This window comes from Dromiciops gliroides, chromosome 1, assembly GCF_019393635.1.
Source record: "Dromiciops gliroides isolate mDroGli1 chromosome 1, mDroGli1.pri, whole genome shotgun sequence".
NCBI lineage: Eukaryota > Metazoa > Chordata > Mammalia > Microbiotheria > Microbiotheriidae > Dromiciops > Dromiciops gliroides.
The window spans coordinates 429,598,330-429,622,334 of NC_057861.1; the positions used below are offsets into that span (position 1 = coordinate 429,598,330).

General features: G+C 42.9%; 1 protein-coding gene across 7 annotated transcripts in view; it reads left to right on the top strand.

Moving 5' to 3' along the window:
• LHFPL2 (LHFPL tetraspan subfamily member 2) overlaps positions 1 to 24,005 on the top strand; it is a 254,259-nt gene that overhangs the window by 211,536 nt on the left and 18,718 nt on the right. For all 7 annotated transcript variants that reach the window (XM_043978580.1, XM_043978577.1, XM_043978576.1 and 4 more), the window contains one exon: positions 1,462 to 2,220. In XM_043978580.1, coding sequence (XP_043834515.1) covers positions 1,791 to 2,220 — 430 coding nt within the window. In that variant the 5' untranslated portion in view covers positions 1,462 to 1,790. The remainder of the gene's footprint in view (positions 1 to 1,461; positions 2,221 to 24,005) is intronic.

Sequence of the window (24,005 nt, forward strand, 5' to 3'; positions counted from 1 at the left end):
AACAGGTGCTGGAGACTGCTGCTTGCATTCAGCAGAAATGAATATTAAAACTTTGCCAGAAAAACAAATTTTTAAATTAAATTTTTTTAAATTAAAAATAAAAAAAAAACTTTACCAGGCCTCCCCTTTTCTTTGGAGCCAAATGTGCCCATGAAGATCCTTGCAAATAATAAAAATAACAATAGCTAGCATGTATGTAGCGTTTTAAGGTTGTAAGACACCACAAAAATTATTGAATTTTACCTTCACAACAATTGAGAGGGACCTACTATGATTAGCCTAATTTTATAGATAGGGAAACTGAGGTAAACAGAAGTGATGTAATTTGCCCAGTGTCACACAGCTAGGAAGAGTCTGAGACCAGATTTGAACTCAAATCTTCCCCTTGCTCCATGTCCATCATTCTATCCAAATGCACTGCCTAACTGCCTTTAAATGTGGGGGGAAGGAGGGGAACTAGGTGGTAAAGTGGATAAAGCACCCGCCTTGTATTCAGGAGGACCTGAATTCAAATTTAGACTCAAATACTTGACACTTAACTAGCTGTGTGACCCTGGGCAAGTCACTTAGCCCTCATTGCCCCAGGGGAAAAAGAAAGAAAGAAAGAAAAATGGGGGGGGGGGAGAAGGCTCTTAAATGCACAGGTTCTTTGAAATTGTTTGTCCTCCAAGCCCATGCTCAGATAGAAATTCCAGTGCCCTAGAGCCAGTGGTGTTATTACTTTGTTTTTCGAATATGAGATGTTGGATCATCAGCAGTGAGCAATAGTTTCAACCAAGCTGTTCCAAGCTAAATTGCGAATGCCCTGCAGATTTTATGGGAGGCACCTAATTTGACCTCTCTCACACATCATGCTACCTACTGACAGCATCCACTCTTCAGAGAGTATTAAATGCTGCACATCGAAACTAATATACAGTAAATGTGCACCTGAAAGAGGGGGAAACATAAACTGGACTGCTGAGAGAAAGGAGTATTTCATGCAGTTTAGTCCAGTGAGAAAAAAACTGGCTTTGGAGTTAGAGGAAATGGGTTCGAATCCCCACCCCCAACACCCCTTTGATGTTTACTACCTGTATTGCTTTGGGTGAGTTGAACTAGATGCATGGTCGATTTGGTCCCCTCCCTCCCTCCCTAGCTGGGTGATCTCATGACTGCCTGTAAATAATCTATATGACTTCTTGCATAGTGGAGAAGTACCTTTGGTAAGCTCTGACAGCTGCTCAATGGGGTGGGAGGGGGCAGGGGCTGTGAGCCCCGTGGGGGCAGCAAGCAGTAGTCACCAGCTTGGGAACTTTCCTGGGCTGTGGACTTTGACAAGCGCCTGTTTTAAGCTCTCACATGTTGATTTTAAGATCTGGTTGGGCAAGATGAGAAGTTTTGCTTTCAGCAGAGCCGGGGGTGGGGCGGGGTCAGGGAGTGCTCACTGTTAACCCCTCCCTCCTCCTTTCTCTCCTATAGGTGTGTGATGTCAAAGCAGGAGGCAGTGCTTGGGACCTCCCCCCCAGAAGACTAAGCGCCGGTCATCATGTGCCAGTATGAATGTTAACAGAGCAGCCAGCACCGCTTGGGGAGCTGTCAGAGGAGGGAGAAAGAAAGGAGGAGCCGAGCATGCTAGAAGTCAATGACTGAATCCTCCAACTTCTTCACAGGACTGCTTGGACCTCAGTGACTGCAGAGCTTCTTGTAAAGAAAAGCAGATTTCTTCCCCCGCTTTCTGCCTTCATTCTTGTAGGTGTGTGCGCATTCACCCCTCGGATTTCTGACTGTCCACTGCCTTGGACCTCAATATGTGTCATGTTATTGTTACCTGTCGCTCAATGCTGTGGACTCTTCTGAGCATTGTCGTGGCTTTCGCGGAACTCATCGCCTTCCTTAGTGCGGACTGGCTAATTGGCACTGCCAAATCCTCCAGCAGTGTGGACATGGACAGCAGGACCGAGGCCTCCCAGCAGCCTTACCACCCGACCTTAGGCATCTACTCTCGCTGTATCCGCATCTCCCACGTCCACCATTCCAATCGGGATACCCTCTGTGGTCCCTATGCCGAAAGCTTCAACGAGATTGCCAGTGGCTTCTGGCAGGCCACTGCTATTTTCCTGGCCTTTGGGATCGTTATCCTCTGTATAGTGGCATTCATATCTGTCTTCACCATGTGTGTGCAGAGCATCATGAAGAAAAGTATTTTTAATGTCTGTGGGCTGCTACAAGGGATTGCAGGTAGGTGCAAAATGAACCAGAGGGGAATCACGTCTGGTGATGGAAAGGTGTACAGGAAGTAGGAGGGGAGAAACCTGACCACATTATGGGACGTTCATTCATTCATTCATTCATTCATTCCTTTTCTAACTACTTTGAACAGCAACTCTGTGTGTCCGACTTCTGATTCTTTCTAGAGCTCAGTTATCTTTTCAATTAAGGGGCACAAGTCCAACAGGGATGAACCAGGAGCTGAGTTGGCCCAAGTTTCCCGTATTTCTTGTTTCTGTCGTCTTCAGCTAACATGAAGAGTCTCTCTTGTTCTCTTTTGGCTTTCACCAGACTCTCAGCATTAGCTGGTCCTGGGGGGTTATACATGGTTAGCTTTCTGTTTGAGTTACCACTCCTCTTTTATTGCTTTTCCCATTAAATTGGAAGCTCGCACTTCATGGCAGTCTATCCTATAGTGAAGGATTATGGTGAGAGCAAATCTCAGCCACAGGACTTTATTCTAAATAAGAACCTTAAGTGCTTGGAGTTCATTAGGAGTCACTAAGTCCATTCCTACCACTCTCCTCCTCCCTGTGTGTCCCTCTTCCCTCCAAATCTATCTTCAAGTCACCAGATCCTTTTAGCTGGAAGAAAGAATTAGCCTCAGCTGTTCTTGTGTTAATTGTGTTCTGTTTTAAATTGCCCGTCTCCTGGAGCTTGACAGAATGTTCGGTACAGAAAGTGAAAGGTAACTCATCCGATTTCAGGGGAATTCTCACTGTGCTGGTTTTTTTAGAAATGAGCGGAAAGGGAGAATTGGAGGGCATTGCAATGATCACAGGAGAGAAAGCCTGCCGTGGGTAAGAAACCTCCCATTGTTACCAGACTTTCCCAGACCTCCACTCTGTGGGTCTGAGACTCAAAATACTTGGTTTCAGTTCCAAGGAAGGACAAACTGTCTGCTCAGACTCCTGTGGATTGTAAGAAATAATATTCTGTTTTCTTGGCAGCAGTCACTCTTTTTTTTCCTTAAAGAAAAAAAAAAGTTGAACATTAAGACATCTCATGTAGGTAGATCTTAGAAATGGGATTTTGTCTGGCTTTTGAGAAAAGTACAAAGAATGTTTTTAATAGTTGTATCCAAGCTATTTTCCCGTCTCCCAAGTTACAATCAGCTGTATTGTCTGCAGTCCTAAAGGAAGAGTCTCGGCAGCCCTAGTCATTCACTGTGCCAGTAGGATGGACTAAAGCAAGCTGCAGAGGAGGCTCCAGAGTTCTTGCCTGACCCAGTTGTGACAACAAACCACTGGCCCTTGTGCCCAGGATTTGAAAGAAAGGAAATATTCCCTTCATTTCCTTTGCATTTTAGAGAATATGTTTTTCTATAGCACTGCCTATTCCTGCTTCCCAGGTACCACACAGGACTTGAGGGAATCAATAGCCATCTCTCCTGAGTGCTGAGGTGTACCTGCCCACCACCTCCAGCCTCCTGCTAGCCACTGGGACTTCAGAGTCCCTTTCCCCATACATTTCATGGAGGGCTCCCTGAAGGAGGAGGCAGCTGTGGGCCAAAGACCCAGCCCCAAGTTGCCCTGCCTTTCCTGTAGCTGACCTTGGAGATCTGCCCTGGCAAATTTATCTCAGCTGGCTTCCAGGGAACAAAGGTCAGGGTTCACCAGTCCAGACCTACTTGTTCATTATTGCCTTCTCTTCCTCAAGGTAGGCAAGGCCTATTCCATAGCCATCAGGCTCTGCAGTGACAAGTCACAAAGAACAACAATAGCAGCTCATATTTATGCATCAATATGTAGGGTTTCCAAGGCGTTTTCCTCACATCACTGCATGAAGCAGGTAACATCTTTTTCACATTTTACAGATCAGGAAATTGACTCACAGAAAGGTGAGGTGACTGACACACAGCCCTAGACCCCATGCAGTACCCTGTGCTGATGCTTCCCATGGAGGAAGTGTGAATTATCTTTTATTTTTCAAAACAGTAACTTGATGGGACAGGGACTGGGAACTTCTTTCACGAGTCACTTGCAAATCCATTATCGTACCTTTTCTCTTTATTTCCTTATTTTATTCTTCCTCTTTTATCCTCCATATCCAACATCATGCTGTGTATACAGGAAGTGCTTCATAAATGTTGCTGAACTGAACTTAATCAAATTCCCTCCTATTCCCCACCATAACCCTGGGATAGATAGGTTAGGGATGATCATCTCCATTTTGATGAGTACAGCAAACATTAGGTCCCTGAGAGACTAAGGGACTTTCCTAATGTCATAAAGAGAGTTACTGACAGTCACGATTGGAGTCCATGTCTCTCAGTCCCTGGTCTACCCCTCTTTTCATTTCTAGATGACATTGTCATTGACCAGCGTGGAAAGTTCTTAATCTTCCCACCTTCCAAACAGCCACAGCATGATATATTCCTACAACAAATAATTTGTCCAGCTCATGGTTAAAAACACCATTCTCAGGGCAGCTAGGTGGCATAATGGATAAAGCACCAGCCCTGGATTCAGGAGGACCTGAGTTCAAAGCCGACCCCAGACACTTGACACTTACTAGCTGTGTGACCCTGGGCAAGTCACTTAACCCTCATTGCCCTGCAAAAACAAACAAACAAAGCAAAAACCCACCATTCTCTTCTACTCCTCCGGAAGCATTGGGGGGTTGGGGAGAATGAGAGAGGTGCTGATTCAGCCTCCCAGTACAGAGGTAATTTATCCCCCATCTACAGGCCAGGCTCTCTGCCCTCCCAAACAAAGGATAGAAATCTCAGTAGAGTCAACTCCCTATCATACACATCATAGGAGAGGTGGGTTCTCCTAAGAGGCCCCAGGGCACAATGTGTGTCAAAGTGGACTGATAATCAGGAAGACCTAGGTTCTAATTATGCCTTTGCCACTAACTCTGTGAGGAAAGTCACTTATACTTCCTGGGTCTCAATTTACTCATCTCTAAAGTGAAAATCTTAGACTAGGTGATATCTAAGATCCTTTCTAGCTCTAAAATTCTGAGTCTGGGAAGCTCATCTTCCCCTTTTTGATTTAGCTCTACAGCTCTGTAAGCCCATCCTGCAGATAGATCCTGCTCAGCCTGGCATTTCATTTTTTTTTTTAGCCTGGCATTTCATTACCTAGAAATGTGCAGTGTCATCTACAGCCTAGAAGATTTCACTTAGTTCTCCCTCTACCGAATAATTTATTAAAATGTTAAATAACATTCCTGGAGAATCCTCTACTCATACTTTTTTTGGCCAGAAACAAATCCATGTATCCCTACTTGGTTTTCTGTTTTTAAGCTAGTTCTCTATCCACAACAAAAACATTTCCTAGCCACAGGTTTCCTTTTACTTTTGTTCCGTCCCACCCCCTGAAATAACAGTTCTTAGTGTAGAATCTTGTCAGAGGTTTCTTAGAAGTCTAAATAGATTATCTTCACTGGTTTCCCCTTGGCTGGCTTGCATTACCCAATTAAAGAGCTCTTGAGATTAGGGAGGCATGCTCCACTTACCATTCTCCCAATAGGATATGCTCACATAGATCTTTAATGCTCTTACCCTCTATTACAAAAAATGACACCAATCTGCCAAGTATGTCAGTGAGATGGGCAAGCTGGTCTGTATACCTAGAAGTTCTTATGGGTAGGAATCAGATGCACCATCCTCCAATTCTCTGGCTGTTTGTAATGAGAGGTTATTTTGGGGCCAACACCTCTGTGATTACATTTTTACAGTCTGGACTCTTGGGTGGATGCCATTCAATATAGAGGATTTATTTAAGAGCCTGCCTACCAATGGCAGGTATTAGCTTGGTGAGTTAAAATCGCCAAGAATCTCAAAGTTTAACATTCTTTAGAGCTAATGGCCATTTCACCTAATTGGTATTATCATTCACTTTGACTCAAAGACCAGCATAGTCAGGCATTAAGCACTTGCCACTGGGGATACAAAAAGAGGCAAAAGACCATCCCTGCCCTCAAGGAGATCACAATATAATGGGGGAGACTACAACAAACAAATGTGTACCAAAGACCTTACTGGGCAAATAGGAAATAATTCCCTATGTATATAGTAAATAGGAATAATGAACTGGGGGAAGACACTAGAAGTAAGATGGATTGGAAAAGGCTTTCTGTAGAAGGTGGGATTTTAGTTGAGACTTGAAGGAAGCCTTTATCTGAGGCCTTATTCACATTGTCTTTTGCAGAATAGCCTCTTTTCCTTCACTGTAGACTGCAGAGAGGGGAAAAAATGAATTTAGGGATCTAAAATGTAATTTTTCTTTAAAACTCACTCATTAAGGGATGGCTAGGTAGCACAGTGGATAAAGCACCGGCCCTGGAGTCAGGAGTACCTGAGTTCAAATCCGGCCTCAGACACTTGACACTTACTAGCTGTGTGACCCTGGGCAAGTCACTTAACCCCCATTGCCCCGCAAAAAAAAAAACACAACTCACTCATTAAGATCTACAAAGAGGACTACATGGACAGAGTCCTTTCCATCAAGGAAATTTTACATCCCGAAACAGCTATTAACTGATTTTTTTAACTTGACCCTTCTTTTCACTTCCTTTCACTTCTTCTCTGTCCTCTAGACTATAAGGAGCAGGGAATCAGTCCTTTTTCCAAGGCTGATGTAATAGAAAGAACCAGACAGGGAGCAAAGAAACCTTGGTTCACAGCCTGACTCTGCCACTTGTGTTCTGTGCCAGCTTGTGAAAGTCCCTTCCCCTTTTGAGACCTCAGTTTCCTCAGTTGGAAGACCAGATGATTTCTGTGGTTCCTTCCAGCTATAATAGTCTGTGATTCATCTTTTTACTCCCCGTCCTGGCCCAGTTCCTTGCACGTAGCAAACTCATAAGCGATGTTTATGGAATGGTTTGTCAAATTGCACTTGCAATGTCATCTACTCAGGTGACCCAACAGTGACTTCAAACCTTCCAAGAGGAAGTACCTGGGTCCTTTTCATTTGAATGAGATCCTTTGCAAAGGCATTGTTGGAAAGCACACCACGAGCAAAGTCAGGAGGGGAAAGTGCTGGGAAGAAGGTGGCTTTCTTGCTTCGGATGAAAGCCTTAGTTGCTATGACAGATTGGCATGATGTGAGAGGGGAGGGACAGGCCACCTGAGGGTCTTTTCCACATGAAAACTATACTACGTAAATTCTGACTTTCCTAAAAGGTATTTTTTTCCCCTTTCTTCCTTCTTGAATGGTCCCTCCCACCACTTCCCTCCCCCAAGGAACGATTCAAATTTTAAAATTGGCGGGAGGCAGAGATTCCTGTACAGTCAGAACACCTCTCTCGGGCTCACTTCATCTCCACTCTGAAACATTGGAGAGAAATCTATCCCCGTTCTGTCTATCTAGCCCGGTTGGGCCTCTGGGAGGAAGGACCGTACAAGAGCGAACCAAGTGATCAGGGAACTACTTTTCTTATGGAAACAAGATTGTTTCTCCGGGTCTCTGCAATGCAGATAGATCCACCCAGCTTCAAGTAAAACTTTTGGCTGTGGTTCCTGGCCTTGTTGCTGTGAAATCTGCCCATGCCGGTATGTGAAGCCAGCTGCCTTCTAACCACTGACTTGTTTCTTCAGTGCGTTCACTGGTTCATTTTCCCCTGGCAGCTGTATGACTCGTCTGCATCTGGTCAACAGCAGCACGAGTTTAGCTGATGACTTAGTGCAGCTGTGACATGTATTCTTTGGGGGGTTCCCCCTCCCCTTGTCAGTCCTGGATCTGGAAGACATGGAAACAATTGGTGTGAGAAAGGCTTGTTACCAGATCCTTCAGAAACACAGCCCAGACTGTATTCATTCCCATCTTGGCAAGCATGAGAGTTGTTGGGGTTTTTTTTCCCCTTTCTTTTTAAAAGCAAAGGTTTTTCAGATTTCAGGACCATACAAGAGTTAATTTTTTAATCGTTAAATATGAATTTAATGATTAAATAGACTACAGGCCTGTGTAATCTTTGTTGTTCAGAAAAAGCTGGGCACCCGAAGAATGGAAGTCATCATCAAGCATCTTGATGCTTGCTTGGTTAAGAAAAGAATCTGTTTCCCCAGTGGAAATTTGGGGAAATCCTAAAGTTTAGTTAATTCGAGCAACCTCAGTAAAAATAATACAGATGAAGCTCTTCATTCTTAAGTTAACCCAGACACTAGCCTTTGCCCTGAAAGCCTGAACACAGCAGTCCATCAGTCACTCATTAAGCATTGATTAAGGACCTGCCATGGGCCAGGCACAATGTTGGGCACTAGAGATTCAAACACAAAAGTGAGAAACAGTCCCAGCCCTCAGAAAGTTTATACTCAGTAGACAATGAACAAATAACTAAGAAATTAATGGTATACAGAGTTCTTAGCTAGGCTTGGGAGCGCACCCAGCCAAAGGCAGATAAAGAACAGTCATTTCCAGTGGCTGTTCTCCCCCTGCCTTTACCCAGAAATGTTGCTGGAAGAACAGCTAGTAGCCTTAAGTGATTCTAGGAGCTTTCCTGCTCAGGCTCTGGTACAGATCACATTTTGCCTTCCCCAGAACTCTCTTGTTCCAAATGGAAGGATTTGGTAGGATAAGGTAATTCATGACACCCTCTGACTTTCAGTAATCTGACCTTTTTAAGATCTGAATGTTTGCTGGGGAGCTATGAGGTTATAGTGCAGTTCTCTGGACAATAACATTAATAGGTCACTTTGCTAGAACACTTTACAGTTTATCATGTCCTATAAACATTTATTAAGCAACTTCTGTGTACCAGGCATTGTGCTTAGTGCTAGGGATACCATTAATGGGGGGAGGAGGGGAGACAGCCCCTGCCTTCAAGGAGCTTACAATCTGATGGGGCTGGGGAGACAGCTCATAAACTCATAAAAAGGGGAGGGGGGGCCACAGGGACACCAGGAGGTACAGCCTAGGGTCATGTTGTTCTATGCAGCTGAAACCAGACAGAGCAGCAGATGCAAAAATAGAGTGAGCGGAGTCCAGTTTCTGCTTTCTGTAAAGGAAGGCATTGGGAGGAATTTGATACTCTACCCTCCAGCCTTCCAAACTGAGAGGAGGAGTGGTATCAATCAAGGTTTGAGTTAGCATGGTGACAAGATCAGAAGTAGTGAACTTGTCCTGGAGAGGCATCTTGTTCTAGGGGAGCTGAAACTAGGAAGAGAAGCAGATACAAAATGGAGGGCTTACAAAGTACTTCTAGCCCCCAAACCCTGGGAGACAACTTTGCATGAGAATGAGTACCCCCATTTTATAGATGAGAAAGCTCAGAGTGGAGAAGTGATTTAGGATTATAGCTTTAGAGACCATCTCATCTAACCCTCTCATTTTACAGATGAGGAAGCTCAGAGAGGGTGACTTGGTATTATAAATACAGACCTGGGAGGAACCTTTTGTTGTTCTTCAGTTGTTTCAATCATGTCTGACTCTTTGTGACGCTATTTGGGCTTTTCTTGGCAAAAATACTGAAGTGGTTTGCCATTTCCTTCTCCAGCTCATTCTACAGATAAGGAAACTGAGGCAAGCAGAGTTAAGTGACTTATGCAGCCAGGGTCACACAGCTAATAAGTGTCTTGAGACAGGATTTGAACCCAGGTATTCCTGACTCCAGTCCCCAGCACTCTATCCACTGCTCCATCTAGCTATTCTGAGTGCTGCAAGACACCCCATGAAGTAATATTCCTTGTTTTCTCTTGTACACGTGAACCATCCCTCCTTTTATCTGCAATATCTTTTTATCATTTTGTTTCACTTATCACAAGAATATCAATATACTTGTAGTTCTATTCCCCAAATTGGAGGTTAATTCTTTGGTCATTAGATAAAACTCTCATAGACAATAAACTTTATGACTTTGGGTGAGTCACCTAATTTCCCCTATCTGTAAAATGACGGGGTTAGACCAGATGATTGCTTAGATCCCTTCCAGATCTAAATCTACAATGTTTTATAGAGTTAAGTTATAGCTGTTCAGTTAATCTTTAGGCATGGTTTTAAAATGAGATTTTTATTAATCTTTGCCCTCTTTTCCACTACTATACCCTTCTATGTCACCACAGAAGAAAAAGGAGATTACCTAAGACCAGGGGACATTTTGTTTTTCTTTATTGTATGGGTTTCCATGGCCAAAAACCTCCCTACCCAGGGACCAGCCAACTTCTGATTAGTTCCTCTATACACAGCTAGATTATTCATCAGAAAGCAGGCTCTGTCTTTTGCCAGGGCTAGACTAGCCATCCAAGCATAGTAGAAACTACCGGACTTGAACTTCACTGGTACATTCTTTGCAAACCTAGGGCCATCTGCCCACCATGATGAAGCATTAGAGCAGGATTTTGTGGAAAATTTGAGGCCAAAGGAACTAAAATATTAACTATAGAGACTTTAGCATTAAAAGCAGAGGTCATTATTCTCTAACTCTAACAGGTCACTGAAGAGAGACCTCAATTTCTAGACTGTCTGCTACCTAAGGCTGACAGTCAATAACCTTAATTCATTAGAAGTGAAGATTCAGCAGTTGTGTATCAGAATGAAATCAAGAATATTTGAAACGCTAACCTTCAGTAACTCACATTGGACTTGGATGAAAATTTCAAAATTATAAAAGAGCAAGGCTAGAATCAAATCAGATATTTATTGAGTACCAACCATGTATAGAGCATTATACCAGAAACTATTAGGATGGTAATTTCCTGACTTTCTCAGCTCTAGTCCAGTAATAATAAGGAATCTGTGTTCTGCAAGCTACACCCTCAAGAAATGAAAATTCATCATCTGTTGCAGAGAAACATGGGAACCCAACCTTATTATGAGATAAATAATTACTGCCTAAAAGCAAATGGATCAGGCAGGCATTAATTTGAGCAGGGGATCTATTTTTGAATAATCATTTAGAAGGTCTAGAAGTAAATTATATACTATCGTAAAATTCAAACATGGCAATTGATATGCAAATAATTCGTGGAGGGTGGATTGTCATGGCAACCACCTAATTACACGCATCAAATTATCACTGGTCCATGGGTGATCCATGTACACATCCCATTAACAAATAATCTCCCAAGCATGGCTGTGAATATTTACTCTAACGTTTCAGGACATTTTGTTTTAAGAGCCTAAGGCAGCTGTGGTTGATGCCTGAATGCTAGAAGATCATTTAAACCAATAAAAGAACTTCCTACTTGGCAAATAACACGGCTCTGCTCATAAAGCTATTTTGATTATGAATCGAAATTCCGCAGTGTTACCACTGTAACTGTACTTACCACTGTAAGTAATCATTTAAAGCATACCCCTCAGAGTCACAGAATTGGAAAGCATCTCAGAACCCATCTCGTCCAGCTTGTTCTGCAACAAGCATTTCCCCTCCCAATAACATTCCCCATATGTTATCATTGTTTTGAAGGTTCCCTGTGAAGGGGAACCCATTTATTGGAACATGGCATCATAGAGCTATAGCTGGAAGGAATCTCAGAAGCCAACTAGTCACTCCTTCTCTCCCCCCCCCCCAAAGCGACTTGCCCAAGGTCACAAAAGTACTACATGTCAGTGGTTGCTGTTGTTGCTTGTCCTTTCTTTTCAAAGAGGACCAAAGATTTCATGGGTGTTGTCTTGACTTGTCTGTGAATTGGATTTAGGTGAGGCAGAGTTGCACAAAGTTATCAACCTCACTCTCTCTTCCTGAGTCATCAAAGTCCGGTGGCAAGACAAAAGTCAGGACAATTGGAGATGACCCAGGATGCAGTGACCTTGGCACCTTTGATGCCTGATCAAGCTCTAAGTGTTCCAGTGGCCTTTGTGGCTGTAAGAACATATTATTCTCATCTATCTATTCAGGGGTAGGATTCAAAGTAGGGTCCTCTGTCTTGAGGGCCAGTATTCTTTTCATTATACCCAGTCCCTCCCAAGGCAGCCACTCCCACTTCTGTAGAGATGAAATGTATGTGAAGTATATTAAGAAAATAAAACCAATAAAAAGTAATTTATGAATCAGTATGAGTGGGTGTATGTGAATCTAAATGGTTTGTAAATACTTCACTTTGTAACTAAGCAAAAATTCAGCATCCACAATATTTCATAGTGATTTGTCTACAGTCTTAGTTCACTGTAGCAGTCGAAATCTCCAGGGACTTGCCGACCAAATTTTTTAAACTGGAACCAGATTGGGACCATGAATTATTTGTCATTATCTAAATTCAGAGACTTCAAGAGACAAGAGTACTCCTTTATGCACTGAGTGGCAGAATAGGCTAAATTTTTGGCAGGGGGAAAAACCAGAAGTATTTCTTAATGAGTTATAGGCTGCCTTCAGTTTAGGTTAGCACTTGCTCTTAAATTATCTTCACATTTGGTTTATTGCCACAACAGAATCTCTGTCTTTAAGGCAGTTGTCTTTGAGCTGAAACCAGAGACCCTGGGTTTGAATCCTGCCAGTGTGGGGTCTCAGATAACTTACTTTTACCCTCTGCATGCCATCTCCTCATCTATGAGGGTTGATCTGGATAACTTCAAAGAACCCTTCTTGCTCTAAATCTATGATCCAAGGATGATTCTTTTTTTTTTTTTTAGTGAGGCTATTGGAGTTAAGTGACTTGCCCAGGGTCACACAGCTAGTAAGTGTTAAGTGTCTGAGACTGGATTTGAACTCAGGTCCTCCTGAATCCAGGGCTGGTGCTCTATCCACTGCACTACCTAGCTGCCCCTTCCAAGGATGATTCTTAACCTCGAATACTTAATTGAACAGGACTTTGGTTTATACTATTCCTTGGTTCCATATAAATTGTAAATATCATAGATTTAGAGCTGAAAGGGACCTAAGAGGCCATCTGCTCCAAATCTTCAACTTGTCACATGAGTAATAAACATTAGAAACAGCATTTGAACCCGGGTCCTTTGACACCACCTCTTCTATTGTTCTTCCCACTGTAAGACAATTAATTATCTGGCATTTGTCATACAGCCAAAAACCTGCCCTCCCTTCATCCCTGTCCCTCCAAGGGAAAATTGTGTCAAGTGTCAGCTTGACTATTAGAATGATAAGGGTATAATCTTCAGTCACCAAGTGAGTTTGCCAGAATGAATTTCAACACTTTGTAGTGAACTCGTTAGAAACAACCAGTGAAATGATTTGCATGTAAGAAATGACTCACTGCTGCCAAAGACCTAGGCAGGCTTGAAAAACCGTTTACATGAACTGTTTCTCCCTTATTCCCTTTCAGGCTCATGAGAGTTGCCTCCTCCAAAGAACAGGAAAACTGTCACTTGTAGATTGGCTTTTAACAGTGCATGAAACCCTAACGACTGACTTTTGTTCATTGTGTGTAGAAATGTGGTAGCTCTTTGGAAGCTTTGAATTTAAGGATTTATCAACACTGAAAACCTCAAGTTTTGGTCCTTCTAGATGGTTGTGGCCCATAGATCTAGTCTTCAAAAGTATCATCATGGATATTGGTTGTGTCTCACCATTTTTGTCTGTCTTGCAAAACCCGGTTTGAATCTTCTTAGATCCTGAGGTTACTTGTCAGATGTATGTATTTTGGGGTTTTGTTTTGTTTTGGGGGGCAATGAGGGTTAAGTGACTTGCCTAGGGTCACCCAGCTGGTAAGTGTCAAGTGTTTGGGGTCAGATTTGAACTCAGGTCCTCCTGAATCCAAGGTGGGTGCTTTATCTACTGCACCACCTAGCTGCCCCCCAGATGTATATTTTTAAGGGGAAAAAAGAGAAAGAAAAGAGGGTCCTATGAGAGGATTTTGTACTAATATGACCCCATAAATAATTACAGGGTAGATAAAAATAATCAGTTGGGGGAGTGGAAGCCTTCCAGGTGGGGCCCAGGTGTGCTCAGATGAGGCATGGAGCCCAAATGCTTCAATGAGATTAGTACAGAGAAGAACACGTCTGTTTGTTGTACTTGCATAGCTGCTACTTCAGGGAGATAATCAGAATACTTTAGAAATGAGCAACTTCTCCAAAGTCCAGCCAAATCCTTTCTTCTTCCTCCTGCCCCTTCCCAAATTTTTCCTTCTGCCCTTCCCCCAACTCTTATCCGGCAGACGATTTTCAGATCACCAGTGAAAAACATGCTTTGGTTCAAAATGAAGCAAAATGTTTCAAAATCCCCCAAATAAGTAAATGACCAGTGTGACTATTGGTTTTTATGTTAAATCCTCTCTATGGCCAACTCTACACACACCTGCTCACCTGCTGAGGTGATTTGCCCAAGGTCAGTCACACATCCCCATAGTTAGTGACAAAACTCAGATCTGAGCAAACGGATTCTTCTGACCCAGGAACCAAGAATCATTCCACTACACCATATTTCCTCCTGATGAACGAATGAATTGGTTAGAGTAGGGTTAGAACTCATTCATTTAACCACATTTTTTCTTGGTCTCCATTTCTGATTTATTGCTCGGGTACTGATTCTAACAGATGCTGAACTCCCTGTATGAAGTATGCATTATCTTCTCCATTTTCACTGCCTTGATTTCCAGGATTAGCTTTGTTTAGACAACTTTAGTGACAGATTCCTGGCTTCCTATCCTCTCTCTGACATGTCTCTTGTTCACTTAGGCACAATCACTGTTCTGGTCACTTTCCCTGACCGCTTATTCACTTGATGACAGATTGCTGTTCCCTGTCAACTAACCGGACACTTTTCATCCCTTTCCTGCCCCCTCCACCATAATCCCACCCTCTCTTTTGCTTTTATGCCATTCCTTGGACCAGTTATCCTGACTGGTTCATCTGGTGTCCTTCAGGGAAATCTCCCGATCCCTAGTCTCCTAAGCAGTAATTAGCACATACTTACATGTGGGTGAAATAGATGTAGTAATAATACTTTTTTATGGCAGTTTGATGGTATGGTACTAAATAAGTAAATTAATTTGGTTAATATTGTCGTTTTTATTCTATTAGCTCGACCTACCCATGAACAATTAATATGTCTTCTATTATTTAGATTTGTCTTTATTTATGTGGAGTGCTTTATAATTTTGTTTGTATAGTTCCTGTGTGTGCCTTGGCAGGCAGACTCCCCAGTATTTTGTACTGTATATAGTTATTTTAAATGGAATTCTTGCTGGGTTTTGTTGGTAATATATAGAAGTATTGATGCTTTGTGTGGGTTTATTTTAATCCCTCAACAGTAGTGGGAGTGTTCTAGAATGGCAAAGAATACAGCATAACCATGTATTGTTTAAGAGGCAAATAATTTGCTAACTGTAAACCCTCATAAATGTGAACTATTTGTGTAATCGTGGTGGTGGTGGTGGTGGTGGTGATGATGATACTTTAAAATATTTAATTTGGTTCCCTAAGGTGAGAAATACCATTTTGCTTCAATTCATTTTTTCTGGAAGAGGTAGAATTTTGAGTCCTTGGAAAGAAAGGCATTGGCTTGGCAAACTTGTGGGGTGATGTAATGCCACACATAGGGTGCTGTTTGAGAGGTCATTCTTTGGAGACTGGATTTTGTCCAGTGGGCTATTGATGGCTTGTGCTCAAAAAGATAAATTTATTTCTCTGTGGAAAATCTGATGACCTTGAAAGGAGTCTCGTTTCCAGTGCTATTCCCCTAGGTGGCTTTATGTTTTACATCATTCCTAGACATGAACCTAATTCCAACTGAACAAAAAAGAACAAAACAAAGAACAAAAAAGAGGTCTGGGCAACTTGAGAGTTTTTCCTTTGGCCCGGTGGTATCTCCTGGCCTGGTTTTAGGAATTCTCTGAACTCCCTAACTGTAGGGCCCAAGAACTGATGACCATTAAGAGGCCCATGAGCTCTTTCTCCAAGTCACTTTGGTTGAGTTCATTTGTTCCAGGTGGTGGTGTTGGTAAGCATTGTGCTGACAAGGCCATCGATGCCTGAGATCTGGAGACCTCCAAGGAGACGATCGTATGTGGTTTATTAACACCGTCACCATCTTCATTTCTAGGCATTATCTTACTTTTTCTCTTTTGAGTCCCCTACCCTGCCCCCACCTGTTTTTCTTTCCACTTTTCTACAATACAAGTTAGTCCTGAAACTGGGCCTTTCATCCAATCTCTGTCCTCCAGGGCAGGAAGTACTGGTTATATTGAATTTTACTACCAGAGGACAGGAACAGGGAAGCCCTGGACAGGAGACAATATTTATTGATTAGGACGATATTTATAGTTTGGTAGCCAAACCAGCAAGGTAAGGTTTGAGTTGTTCTAGAAGACTTATAATTTGCAAAGCAGGTTAGCATACATTTCTCCCCTTTCCACTTTCTAAGATACAGACAAAATGCCCTTCTTTCTCTTTCTCATAACCCAAGGTCCATCTTGTTGTACATCTGCATGGGCTGTCCCTCCATGCCTGGAATACCCTCCTGCTCCCTCACTTCTACCTATTAGAATCCCATTTCCTTGAAAATTCTGCTCAAGTGATACCTTCTATGTGAAATGTTTTCTGGATACTAACCCCTCTACCAAAATTGATCTACGCCTGTCTGTCTGTCTGTCTATCTATCTATCTATCTATCTACTTATTTATTTATCCATCCATCTGTTTGCTTGCAATCAGAGTTAAGTGACTTGCCCAGGGTCACATAGCTACTAATTATCTACAGCTGGATTTGAACTCAGGTCCTCCTGACTCCAGGATGGGTGCTCTATCCGCTGCCCCACCTTATATTTGTTTTTACATGTTTTCTATATACTCATACACACACACACACACACACACACACACACACACACACACACACACACGTTTTTTCCATATTAGAATGTAGTCAGCTCCTTGACGGTAGGGGCAGTGCCTAATACACTTTATTTTTTAAATTAAAAAAAAAATTTTTTTTTGCAGGGCATTGAGGGTTAAGTGACTTGCCCAAGGTCACACAGATAGTAAGTATCAAGTGTCTGAGGTCTGGATTTGAACTCAGGTCCTTTTGAATCCAGGGCCGGTGCTTTATCCACTGCACCACCTAGCTGCCCCACCCCCTACGTTTTAGACTCTTAATAAATGCTTATTGATTGACTAACTTGAACAACCCAGTGAGAGGGTTAGTGTCTGTATTACTGTCCCCATTTTATTGTTTTGAACTACAAATGAGGAAACTGAGGCTCAGAAAAAGAAGAGATTATGTGAAAGTAACATAGCTGCTGAAAGATCTTGGATTGAACCAAAGTCTTCTACCTCCACCTCCAATTCCAGTGCAAGAATGAGACAAGGGGCAATGATGAAAGTGGATTGGAACCAGAGTGAATTTGGAGCAAATCAAGATGCAGAAAAGGGCTGTTTAGTCACATACAGCATGAATAATCTGTTCTAGAGTTTTAAAAAATAAAAACTCCAGCTTCAAAAAATGAACAGCCAGGGGGTAGTGATGATGGCAAGATTGGGGAGGCTTGATGGCTTCCAGCCTTGGTGTAGAGCAGGACCCTAGCTGTGACAGCTTTTAATTCACAGTGATGCATGTAGTATGGATGGCAGAAAGCAGGAACTCAAGGATGAAAATTAGCTCCACTGTTGAACAGCTATGAAAGCAAAAACACAGAGAGAACTATCAGTGATTAGAATGAAAAAAGAGCTCCAGAATTGGGGGATATTTCCTAGATGCTTTGGTTTGGGCATCTTGTGTGAGCTGAAGAGTGAGGCTGGTGAACCTATCTTCTGCCCTGTTACCTCCATTAGAATTGGGTATGAATAATTCAAAACATCAAAAATTAAAATCTCCTTCCTGTTTGCTCTTGTTTTATTTTAACTGTTATTTAAATTTGTTGGCATTCCCTGAACACCAACTAGTAACTGGGAAGTGGGGCAGGATGGTTGATCAGACACAGGAAGGACAGAATGGTGCTAGATATCACAAAGAATTTGGCTTCAGAAGGAAAATATATCCCAGGGGAACAGTATTGGCATCAAGCCAACTTGCTATGGAGTGAGAGGTGAACCAGTATAGTGGGAAGGGCATGGCACCAGAAGTCAGAGCACTTGGAGCCCTGTTCTGCTGTGAACTGGTTGGATGAAGTTTTACATACCATTTCTCTTCTCCAGACCTCCATTTTCTTCTCTGGAAAGTGAGAGCATGGAACCAAATCTCTTAAGCTCTTAAGCTCCTTTCCAGTTGTGGTTCAGCTGTTTCAGTCATGTCTTCCTTCTTTGTGACCCCTTTTGGGGTTTTCTTGGGGTTTTTGTTTGGTTGGTTGGGTTTTTTTTTTTTTTTTTTGTGAGGCAATTGAGGTTAAGTGATTTGCCCAGGGTCACATAGCTAGTAAGTGTTAAGTGTCTGAGGCCAGATTTGAACTCAGGTCCTCCTGACTCCAGGGCTGGTGCTCTATCCACTGCGCCACCTAGCTGCCCCAATTTGGGGTTTTCTTGACAAAGATACTGGAATGGTTTGTCATTTCCTTCTCCAGCTCATTTGACAGAAAAGGAAACTGAGACAAACAGGGTTAAGTGCCTTACCCAGGATCACACCGCTAAGTGTCTGAGGCTGGATTTGAACTTATGAAGATGACTCTTCCTGACTCCAGGTCTGGCAGTCTATCCACTTAGCTGCCTAATTTACTAAGAGTCTATTCAACACACCTTTTATGAAGTACTTGCTACCGGCAAGGTAGTTTGCTAGGTGTCATGAGTACAAAGAAAAAGTGAAAAAGTATCTCAGACCTTAAGGAGCTTACATGTTTCTAAGAATTGGAGGTTGCTATATCCTATTCCTTCTTCTATTCAAACTGGTCTAAAACAATCCATTGATAGTATGAAAGCGCTTCCTGTTCTTGCTAATGAAATAGACTACTCTTCATAAACATTGACAGTGCCACTTCAAACACACATCCAGTCAATGGAGAATGAATAGATTTCAAATAAGTTTTCTTGAAGTGGGGATGGCTTCATTGAGCCCTCCACTCTCTTGCTTAGCCTCCTTGTCATCACACATTTGGACAGCATTTCTCTAATTATCAGTAACTGAGAGCGTTTTTTTCATTTGACTATTGATAGCTTTGGTTCCTTCTTCTGAAAAATGCCTATTCATCTCCTTTGACCCTTTCTCAGAGCTAGTGTGCAGAGAGATTTTGATATTTCATATTTGCCCAAATGCTTAAAAGCACCTTGATTATAAGCTAATGAAAGCTAATTATTATGATGGCTAGAGATGCAGTTCTTCCATTCAACTTAATGAAGGAAATGAGGATTCACCGTGGAATGAGACAGCAGGATAATAGGAGATACACGACTGAATTGGCATCAAGTCACATCTCATCTCTGACACCAACTAGCAGCCTGACCTTGGTCAGTCGTTGCAACTCTGAGTCTCATTTATTCACCTTTAAAATGAGGATAAAGTGGATAAATCACCAACCCTGGATTCAGGAGGACCTGAGTTCAAATGTAGCCTCAGCCACTTGACAATTACTAGCTGTGTGATCCTGGGCCAGTCACTTAACCCTCATTGCCCTCCAAAAATAAAATAAAATAAAATAAAATGGGGATAAAATCCTAGCATGAACTTACCTGTAAACTGTGAGACTTCAGCAAGTCACTTGAATGGCCTGAATCTCAGTTTGCCCATCTGTAAAATGGAGGTGGTAAAAGCAACTGCCTCAGAGGGTTTTTGTAAAGATCAAATGAGGGGAACATATGTATGTGTGTAGGTGGGTGGGCAGATAGGGGGGGAGAGAGACAGAGAGAGAGAGTTCGAGCGAGCGAGAGAGCGCTTTGCAAACCTTTTAATGCTATGTACATGGAGCTATTATTATTACTTGCCATCCCCAGAAAGTTTCACTAGCAAACTGCTGAAAGGGCAGCATGTGTAGTCAGTGTTTGAGATTTAATCTCAAAGTGCCAAGAGAGGGAAAGGACGGGACTGTGCAGATGTCTATTAGGCACCCAATTTTGCTATATTATGATGTCTGGAGACTTGACTTGTTTGTTCATTGTTCTGTAAGCCAAGACAACACACAGCTGCCCCAGCCCAGTACAATTGAACAAAGTTCCAGTTCAAGTCATGGCTGATTGACAAAAGACTGAGCGTCTCATGCAGGATAAGTGCCCAAGGGTTTGTTGGATCCTTCTGCTTTAAGGAGAATAGGTGAGCCAGACTACCAGGCTGTGCAATGAGCCCTTTTATACTTCTTAAAGTGACCGAACACTGGTCTTGTTAATGCTATCTGCTACCTTCCAACACTGGCTTGGGATGAAAGCAGGAGTTGCTACCTCTGCAGAGCTAGCTGCCAGACCCATGCAACTCCTCTCCACCAAAGAGGGCTGTGAAACACCCTCTCTGCACCTTGTCTGACTTAGACAGAAATGTGGCTCATTGACTCATTGGTGGGCAGCAGACCAAGGAGCATGCAGTGTTCTTCTACTTGACTTGACTCAGAGGCTGAACCAACTTCCTTATGACTTGCATAGATGAAATCTCCTACCTCCAAGTTAGCTGTCTCCAGAGAATATTAAATATTGAGGGAATTAATTACGTTAAACGTCCATTGCACAGAACTGCTGGTAGAGCTTTGAAAGACTTTAGTGTGCTGTGCTAGGAAGAGCCCAAAACTGGAGTTCATTGGGCTTTAGTGTCACCTCGAATAAAGCATGTGACCACAAGTTCCTTAACCACTTTGGATCTTTGTTTTCTTGTCTATATAATGTGAGAGGCAGCTAGGTAATACAGGCGATAAAGCACGGGTCTGGGAATCAGGAAGACTCATCTTCATGAGTTCAAATACAGCCTCAGACTTTTACTAGCCGTGTGAGCCTGGGCAATTCACTTTTAAAAAAATTTCTACGTTAGCCATGTTACAAAAGAAGACCACCCCCCTCCAAAAAAATCCCAAACCTCAAGAAAAGTAGTTTTAAAAGTATGCTTTGACCTGCATCCAGACTCCATCAGTTGTTTCTCTGACAGTTTTCATCATAAGTCCTTCAGAATTGTCCCTTATGTTATATTCTTTAAAATATCTCATCATACCACCCCTCTTCTAAACAATTTTAAGTGGCTCTCTATTTGGGCAAGTCCCTCAACCCTGTTTGTCTCAGTTTCCTCATCTGTCAAATCAGCTGGAGAAGGAAATGGCAAACCACTCCAGTGTCTCTGCCAAGAAAACCCCAAACGGGGTCACAAAGAGTCAGACAGGACTGAAATGACTGATCAGCAACAACACAATGAGAGTCCAAGTAGAAACTCTTCTGTGATGTCTTCTCTATCCCCCTGACTCAGCAGTTCTTAAACTTCAATCCATGAATTTATATTACAATATTGATAGCTATATCTCAATAGAATGGATTTCTTTGTAATCCTGTGTTTGTTACTGTTTGCATTTTAAAACATTATTCTGAGAAGGGGGTGATGGCCTTCACCAGACGGCTGAAGCAGGGTCCATGATACACAAAAACGTTAGGAATCCCTGGGTGATCTTTCCCTGATCAAATCTGCTTATGCTGTTTTGTACTTTTAGCATGTTCTAATTGGTTTTCTCTTTGTCTATGTCCAATGCTAACCATCCTTAGTATATTGCTAGCTTCTTGAAGTAGGGACCAATGTCTTATCTGGATTTCTATCTCCCTTGTCTAGTCTGTTCCATTAATCTGCTCCTCTATTTTTTTTTTTTTTTGCAGGGCAATGGGGGTTAAGTGACTTGCCCAGGGTCACCCAGCTAGTAAGTGTCAAGTGTCTGAGGCCGGATTTGAACTCAGGTCCACCTGAATCCAAGGCTGGTGCTTTATCCACCGCACCACCCAGCTGCCCCATGCTCCTCTATTTTTTTAACCAGCAGCAAATGGTTTTTATGAATGCTGCTTTATAATATAGTTGGAAGTCTAGAAGTGCCCCTCTCCCTTCATCCCTACCTCTTTTCATTATTTCCCTTCTTCTTGACCTCTAGTGCCAGGTAAGCACATTGCCCTTTCTAAACACTACATAAATGGTTGTTCAAGAAAACAATAAATAAAGCACAAATCTGGTGCTAACATTTTCTGATTTGATGAATTCACCACCCGCCCCCCAGATTTAAAATATTTATTTGTCTTAACACGACTCTAGGACAGTGGAGAGAAATATGACCTGAGAAAATAAATTTCTGGCAACTTAGTGGTCATAGTATTTAGGGGCTGCAGAGTTGGAACAGTCTCGTTGTGGCCCTTAGCTCTTTGCTCAATGCCTGGGGGTATATCAGGAGAAAGAGGAGGTGTGACTCTGCTGGTGACTGAGCAGCAGCCCCTGATTAGGGACCCTGACACTCAGGGATGGGAAACCATAGGGGCAGTTGTGAATGGAGACCTAACAAAAACCTCTGGTCTCCTCCAGTGAAGCACATGGACTACATTGTTCAGGAAGAGAGAAAGGGGAAAGCCACCAAATTAAGATCCAGTGCCAGGGTTGAGAAGGCAAAGTTCTTACAAAGACATTACAAAGGGGGGAGAGGGGGTGATAGAGAAGAGATGGTGGAGGTGGCCACAGATCATGACTGTAGTGTTCCATGTTGACCTGACCCACAGAGGTGGGGTTTTGTCCTCAGGCAGGGTCACCAATGGAACAAGCTCACTGGTAGCATCTATCAAAGTACTTTTTGTCAGGCCTGATCTTTGGCCTGTAACCCCATTGTCTGACATTTAAGGTCCAGGGCCAGTTTGCTCTGAATTCCTTTTTTTCCCTCCTATTTTCTTTCTCAAGGAAGACTGAGACAACTTAGAGAGAAAACCTTTTGTCAAAAGAGAGACCCTTTTAAAGCACCGGCCCTGGATTCAGGAAGACCTGAGTTTGAACCCAGCCTCAGACACTTGACACTTACTAGCTGTGTGACCCTGGGCAAGTCACTTAACCCTCATTGCCCCACAAAGGGGGAGAGAGAGAGAAACAGAGACAGAGAGAGAGACCAACCCTCCTCGGTGCTGATGAGAGGCCATTTCTGTTGGGAAGAATGAGCTGTGGGGCATGATTCAGAGTCAGGGAAGAAGGAAATAGAAGCCAGAGCCCTGGTGGCAGGCTGACAATCGGCACTTTCCTCATCATCATCATTTTGCCAAAACAAACTGTGTAAAAGGCTAGCAGCCCTGGGATCGTTTGGGGTTTCTTTCCGAGGTGGTGGGGAGGCTTCAGTCCAGTTGCTGGCTGCTGTCATTCCCTGCTTCCCCTCTCCCAACTGGGCTGAACATTTGGTGAAGTCAAATGTTCCTATGCAGTCTGATGAATACCGTGAAGGTCATCCATTCACAAGCCCCACCGATGAGGATGAAGCAAGGCAAATGTTCATCCATTTCCCCATGTGCAAGAGACAGATCTCATTCTAGAACAGCTGCAGAAATGTGGCGTAAGCCTGGGGTGAGGGTGGCTAGAAGCTGCTTAGGTCTGATATGGCTCTGGGAGGCCTGACTTAGCCATGAGTCACCCATGTCCTAATGGACTGTAAGCAGACGATGTCAGTTATAGCTCAGCCTTTAGAGCAAGCCTGAACTCAATTTTACCTCTAATGTGATTCACTGTGTTGAGTGGTCTGTACGTTAGAGATGACCAGGCTTGCACCACAGGAAATTCCCTAGAATTTCCCTAGATTTGGGGGGGGGAGGAGCAATCTGGGTAAGTGACTTGCCCAGGGTCACACAGCCAGTAAGTGTCTGAGTGAGGATTTGAACTCAGGTCCTCCTGACTCTAGAGCCAGTGTTCTATCCACTGCACCACCTAGTTGTCTAGATTCTGAAGCACCAAGCCATGCTCAAGGGAAAGGTGTCTAACTGCACATCTCCCCCTTACTGTCTTTCACTTCCTTGGAAATTATTAATTTAAATTAAAATCCATATGTCAATATTTTTAGCCCCAACCTAGAAATTATGAAA